The sequence below is a fragment of the Bison bison genome, unplaced genomic scaffold (assembly GCF_000754665.1).
Source record: "Bison bison bison isolate TAMUID 2011002044 unplaced genomic scaffold, Bison_UMD1.0 scf7180017864238, whole genome shotgun sequence".
Taxonomy (NCBI): Eukaryota; Metazoa; Chordata; class Mammalia; order Artiodactyla; family Bovidae; genus Bison; species Bison bison.
In genome coordinates, this window is record NW_011494810.1 from 3,323,661 (window position 1) to 3,330,861 (window position 7,201).

At 50.8% G+C, this 7,201-nt stretch overlaps 1 protein-coding gene across 1 annotated transcript in view; it reads left to right on the plus strand.

The window, feature by feature from the left end:
• Positions 1-7,201, plus strand: part of GPRIN1 (G protein regulated inducer of neurite outgrowth 1) — a 10,515-nt gene that overhangs the window by 2,620 nt on the left and 694 nt on the right. The window contains exon 3 of the mRNA XM_010846645.1: positions 4,928-7,194. Coding sequence (XP_010844947.1) covers positions 4,928-7,194 — 2,267 coding nt within the window. The remainder of the gene's footprint in view (positions 1-4,927; positions 7,195-7,201) is intronic.

The window sequence follows — 7,201 nt, forward strand, 5'->3', positions numbered from 1 at the left end:
TTTCAAAGGGTCGGACACGACTGAAGCGACTTAGCATGCATGCATCTCCCCCATTTGAAAGATTGGGAAACTGAGGTTCAGAGTGTGGAAAAACTCACCCAAAGTCATGTAACAAGTCAATGACTAGGCTGGGGCTTGACCCCCACATCTTTCTAACTACGTGGCCAGGCTGTTTGTCCCAACTTGGACCTTATTCCACATCAGAGAATTGTGGACTGAGAACTAAGAAGGTAGCCTCTTATGGAACTTTCGGAAGGGGCATGTTGCCAGCTTGGCCATACCTGCCTCTTCGAACCTCAGTTTCCTTCTCTGGAAAATAAGACCAGAGAATCTGCCCAGAAGGTGTACAGGATTTGCACATAATAAGCTTTGTAAGAACGTCATGTGTGCAGGGCCACCTCCTGCCTTCTTGGCATCTAGGTCAAGAGTCAGAACTCAGGTGGCTACAGACCAGGTGGATAACACCCATGAGGGGCTGCTATAAGAAAAATGATGGTGCAAATCAGTGATCAATGGCAGCAGGCAGTCAACCTCAGTGCCCAGGACACCACTGGGAGGGGTAAAGATGGTGGCTGATTGGATCCATCTAAGGAGGCAGCCACTGCTCACTGATGCTATGAAGGAAGCACATGCAGACTGCCAAATCTTAGTTTTCCAAGAGAAGCTAGAAATCTGATTTTCACATGAACTCTTCTAATTTTTAAATGTTGATCAATAACTTAAAAAAAAATTTTTAAGCACTCCCAAGTTAATCAGGCATGTCCAAGGGCGAGGTTTTGCCAGTTTGTACCTGTGTTGCTGGCCCTCCCTCCCCTGCTCCCTCCTGGGAGCACAGCTGGGCTCTGACAGACTGAGTAGATAAAAACAGGCCTTGCATGTACACAGCCCAGCCCTAAAGTAGCAGGGACGTGCACACCCTTCATCTTCTTTAATTCTCCCTGCAGCCCTAGGGAAGCAGGGGGTAGGTTTGTTAGGGTCCCCAGTGATAAGAAGGCACTTGCCTAAGGTCATAGAGCTGGTAAAAAATCAGGAAGCTGGTAAGTTGGGGAGCTGTCCTGACTTCTGGCCCATGCCTCACCTGGGGGAGGGAGCCTGTTGGAGGGGCCGGTGTGAGAGGACCCCGAGGCTGGGCTACCAGGGGTGAAAAGGTTGGTGAGGACTCAGAGCATACCTCCTGTAGCCCTTGGCAACTCCTTCCAGTTCCAGCCCAAGCTCCCTATTTTGTTGTTGTCGTCTAGTCGCTAAGTCATTTTTGACTCTTTTGGAACCCCATAGACCATAGCCCACCAGGCTCCTCTGACAATGGGATTTCTCAGGTAAGAATTCCGGAGGGGGTTGCCATTTCCTTCTCCAGGGGATCTTCCCTGGGATCCAACCCAGGGATCGAACCACTTCTCCTGCATTGGCAGCCGGATTCTTTACCACTGAGCCACCTGGGAAGCCCCAAGCTCCCCATACACCTGCTGTTTTTATGCTGATGAAAACCAGATCTAAAGAATTCCAGCAGACCTCTCCTGTGTTTCAAACCTGTCTCCCAGAAGCCTCCTGGATATCTCCCCTATAAGACCCGCAGACCCCCCACTTAAACTTCCCCAAAACCCAGTCCCCTACCATCCTCTGTAAGACTGCTTCTCCTCCCATCCCCCATTTTGGTGAAATCCTCACCCCCTAAGTCCCATAAGCCCAAAGCTTGGGGGACCCAGTGGTGAACAATAGCAGCTGAATCCCCATCCAGGCACCTGAGGGCTAGGTGGGGATCCAGAGGTGTAAAGGGCTATAGGCAGAATGACAAGAGTCTGGTTAGGAGTAGAACAAGAGGCCAGGGGAACCCTGAGGCAAGTGGTAGGCAAAGAAGGTCATTGGAGGAGGTGGCGTTTAAACTGGGAACTGAAGGTTTAATAAAAGCCCAGCAGGAAAGTTGTAGAGGCCAAGACGGGAGAGAATGTGAACCCCTGGTTGAACCCAAAGCAGTTTTGAGTGTGTGTGTGTGTACACATGCTGTGGGGGATGGAGTGCATAATGAAAGATACAGCCCACCAAGTGAGTAAATACTCAGGGGCTCAGAAGCACATTAAAGAGTTGGACTTGACCCTAAAGATAACAAGAAGTCATTAAAAGTTTCTTTTTCCCTGTTTTTTAAAAAAAATTTTTGTGTGTTTTTTTTAAATAATACGTGCATACATAATCAAAATTCAAGTATCACAAAGCAGCATTAATAAAACAGTTTATTCTACCTCCAGATATCTCTGGTCTCTCTTCCCAAAGGCAATCACTGCTAAAAGTTTCATGGGTTTCCCTCCAGAAATTTTCTCTTTTTAAATAAACCTACAGATGTGTATCTATCCTTTTCCTTGCCTACACTCACAGGAACCCACCAGCCATGCTGTCCCCTGGTTTTTTCCCTTAACTTACCTTGAGCATCTTTCCTCATCACTCCACCCATTCTAACAGCTGCGGGGGGTGGAGGGTTTCCCATATGTTTGTCCCACATTTTACAAACCCACTTCCTGGTTTTCTTCTCATTACCAGCCATGTTCTCATGCACCATTAGTCTGATATTGATAAATGTCCTTCCAAAAAGATTGCAACCAATTTATTTCCCCTAAAAGAGCAAGGAGGGCTTTGAGCCAAGAGTGGCATGGTGGGACCAACGTCACAGAAAGGGCATTCAGTCATTTATTTAACAAACATGTATTGGAAACCACTTGCTTACTATGTGCCAGTCATTGTTCTCAACCCTGAGACTACATCAGTTAACATGGCAAAGTCCCCACACTCCTGGAGCGGACATTCTCATGGGAGAGACACATCATGGGCAATAAACAAGCATATGCAATTTGAGGATGAAGACAGGTACCAGAAAGAAAAACGGAGCAAGGCAAGGGGGAAGGAGAACATCAGCCAGTGTTGGAAAGGAGGCTACTTTATACTGGATGTGTCAGGGAAAGCTTCAGGGAGATGCAGATGTTGGGAGCGAAAGCATTTCAGGCAGAGAGGAGACAGCCAGTGCAAAGGCCCCAAGGTAGTGGGTTCAGGGACCAACAGGGCAGACGGGTCGCTGAAGCAGAGTAATCAGGGGAGAGCAGTAGGAGACAAGACCAAGAGCTGTGACAGGGCCAGAAAATGCAGGAACTTGTGGGCTATGGTGAGGAGTTTCCCTGGTGGCACAAATGGTAAAGAATCTGCTGTAATTTGGGGGATCCAGATTCAATCCCTGGGTTGGGAAGATCCCCTGGAGAAGGGAATGGCTACCCACTCCAGTATTCTTGTGTGGAGAATTCCATGGACAGAAGAGCCTGGCGGGCTACAGTCCATGAGGTTGCAAAGAATTGGACACAGCTGAGTGACTAACATTTTTATATTGCATGAAATGAGGACACTACGTGGTTCTGGGCAAAGGAGGTCTGCCTTGAATTTTACTAAGATCCCTCTGGCTGCTGTGTTGAGAATAAACAAATAGAGTGAAGGATAAAGCAAAAATAATTCTGGTCAGAGATGGTGTGGGTTTGGCTCAGGATAGTTGCCAAATTCTGGATTTATTTGAAGGTAGATCCATTATGTTTTGCTCGGATGTTGGGCTGGAGGGTTTGAGAAGTCGAGGGATCTTGGCCTGAGCACTACAGTGTGGCATTGGAGATGTCGGGAGGAAGAGGTCTGGGGGAATCAGAGCTCTGCTTGCCTTGGCTGCGGAGTGTATGAAAAAAACTGAATTGCATGCTGATCCGGCGGCCTGCCAGATCCTCTCCCTGGGTGTACCCCAGGTACCACACACTCAGTTTGTCCAAAATGCAACTCTTCCTTTCCCCAGATGTCCTACACAGCAACACCCCCACCCTAGCCAGAATCCTGCAGACCACCCCCATGATCACCTCTTACATCCAGTTGGTTCCTGTCAGTTTCCCTCGGACCTCTCAAAGCTGCCAACTCTTCATCCCCACCACCTTTGCCGTACCGTCTCTCATCTAGACCATCACAGAGAAAGGGCTGGGTAAATGAATGAAGAGCAGGATGCATGAGAGGTTGAATAAATGATTGGCCAACCCCTCCTCTCCAGCCTCCACACTACCCCTAAGCAATCTTTGAAAACACACATTTCAGACTGTGCCCTTTCCTCAATCGTAAACCATTCCCATTTCCCCAGGGCCTACACAGATATAAACTGGTGATCCACAGACATACTTTGGCCCAAATACCAGATTTTTTAAATCTTGAATTAATTGGGATATTTTACATTAAAATTCTGTATTTCCCACTTCTGACTGATACTACCAGGATGCATTTCTCCAGGACAGTACTTGGCTAATGGAGTATGGTCCCCCCTTTAGACAGGGCACATGCTCTCCAGTTTGCCTTAGTCCCGACCACTCCCTACTGTTTAGGACCCAGTCTGCTTCCCTCAATTAGATTACTTACCTGGCCCCTATGGCATCAGAATTTGTGACCAGGCATCCTGGTAGTACCAGTCAGAAGTGGGAAATACAGAAGTTTAATGTAAAATATCCCAATTAATTCAAGATTTAAAAAATCTGGTATATGGCCTAAAGAAGAACAGCATAACTTCTAGGTAGCATGTTGCATGGGGTGGGCTGAAAAGGGAGGGTGAAAAGTTAGATTGTGGCCAAGTTGTGAAGGGCCTTGAATGCCCTTTTAGGAAGCCTGGCTTTTATCTAGAGGGCCAATGGGAGCAATGAAGCAGGGAAATGGTATGGTTGGGTTCATTTACTAGCCCAGACCCTATGGACAGGAGGGGATCAGACAAAGGTGGAGAATGTGATAAGAAAGCCTGGCTGTTAGAAACAGTGAGAGGGAAGAGGCCTGGATAGAGGCTCCTCCCACTGGGTCTCCTCTGAGTCTGAGTCTGCTCTTTCTGTTTCAGAACCAGACAGAAGCCTGGGGCCCAAGCATGGTCATGAGGGCAATTGGGCAGTGCTGAAGACCCAGCCTGGCTCCAGCTGCTTCGAAAGGACTCCAGCCCCCCAGGACCCCAGCCCACAGCCTTCTGCTGCCCACAGGATGGGAGCCTGGGGGCTGGGAGCCAGGCCATGAGGGACTGCTGCCCCTCCCAGCAAAAGGCCATCCCTACACACCCAAGGCTCACCCCTGCCCAAAGCCCAAGCATGGACTCTAGACACAGCAGCCCCAGTGGGGCTGGGGAAGGGGCGTCCTACTCTGAGGACCCTGGCAGGAGTGTGGCCTACCCCTCCATGACCCACATCCCTTCCCAAGAGGCAGCCACCAAGGAGACATTAGGGACACAAGGAGCCTTGATCTCAGGAACACCAGAAACCACCTTCTCTGGGAGGCCAGAGCCTGTGTCCTCAATGAAAACTGATCCTTCACCCTCAGAGAACAGAAATCCGATGTTCTTAGAGAATATGGATTCCAAGTCTTCAAAACAGGTAGATTCTGTTTCCATAGGAAAGGAAGATGCTGGGTCCTTGAGGAAGGCAGATCCTATGTTGACAGGAAAGACAGAGCCTGCAATCGTAGGGAAAGGGGATTCTGTGGCTTCTGGAAGGAAGGATCCTGTGACCCCAGGAAAAGAGGATCCTGGATCCTTGGGAAAGGTGGATCCTCAGTACTCCAACAAGATGGATACAGTGTCCCTAAGGAAGGAGGAGCCTGGATCCTTGGGCAAAGTGGATCCTGTATTCCCAAGAAAGGAGGAGCCCAGGTATTCAGGAAAAGACCTTCGAGTGTCCTCAGAAGAGGTGGGGCCTGCATTTGCAGAAAAGACAGATTTTGTAGCTTTGGGAAAGAGAGATCCCGAGCTCTCAGCAAACGCGGATCCTGTGTCCTTGGAAATGCTGACTCCAGGGTCACCAGACAAAATCATGCCTGGAACAGTGGCTCTGGGGCCATCAGGAAGGGTGGATCCTACTCACTTGGGGATGACAGATCCTGCATCTATGGTAAATGCAGAAATTATGTCCTCCACAAAAGAGGACCCTCAGTTCCTAGGAAAGATGGACCCTGCCTCCTCAGGAAAGCAAGGCTCCACGTCTGTGGGAATGACAAAAACCATGTCCACTGGACAGGTGGAGCCCACGTCTTTGAAAAATATGGACCCCGTGTCTTCAGCCGAAGTGGGTTCTGTTTCTCTGGAAAAAGTGGATCCTGTGTCCTCAGGAAAGCCAGAGCCCTTGTCTCCCGTGCAGGCAGAACTGATGTTAGTGGGAAAGACAGAAACTGCATCCTCAAGAAAGGAGGACCTAGTGTCCTCCAGAAAGGGGGTTCCCATTTCTGTGGGAAATACAAAAACATCACCTCCTGGAAAAGTAAATCCTGAATCATCAGGAAAGATAGACTCTGCGTCCTCTGGTCCCATGGGTCCTCCTTCCTCTGAAAAAGCTGAGGCAGTGACTAGGGGGAAAGCAGACCCATTGTCCTCGGAAAAGACAGGTCCCCTGGCCCCTGGAAAGGTGGGTCCCCCAGCCTTGGGGAAGGCTGATCCCCCCACCTCAGGGAAAATGGACCCTATGATCAAGGGGAAGCCAGAAGCTGTTCTCCCCGGAGACATAGACTCCGAGTCCACAGGAAAGGTGACCCCCACGAGCCTAGGAAAAACAGTCCGGGCATCCTCGGCAAAGGCAGAAGCTGTCCCAGAGGGAAAGGTGGATGCTCTGCCCCTCGAGAAGGGCAATCCTATGAACTCCACGAAGGTGGATCCCAGGGCCTCCGGGAAAGCAGAATCCAAGTCCGAGCGCAAAGCGGAAACCACACCCTCTGGGCAGGAGGGCACCTCCTCAGCAGGGAAAGTAGAGGCTAAATCTCCAAATGAGAAGCCACTGGCCCCAGAGAAGCCGGATCCTGGATCCTCAGAATCAGCAGGCTCTATTGCCTCTGGGAAGGTGGCGCCTGTAGCCCTGGACAAGACTGACTCTGTGCCTCCAAGAAAGGGGGAGCCCCCATCCCTGGGGAAGGGGGACAGCCTGACTCTGGAGAAGGCCTCCTCCAGGCAGGCAGATGGCAAACCCTGTGACTCCGCTCCTCCTCCCGCAGACGGCGGGGGCCGCGTGGAGCCAGCGTCACTGCCGAGCTCCGAAGCCTCCAGCCTCGTCCGGAAGGACCCGGCGGCTGCCAGGGCCGAGAGAAGCCCTGGCCCGGAGGAGGTGGCGCCGCCGCCGCCCGGGCCGCGGACTCGCGACAACTTCACCAAGGTGCCGTCGTGGGAGGCGAGCGCCCCGCCGCCACGCGAGGA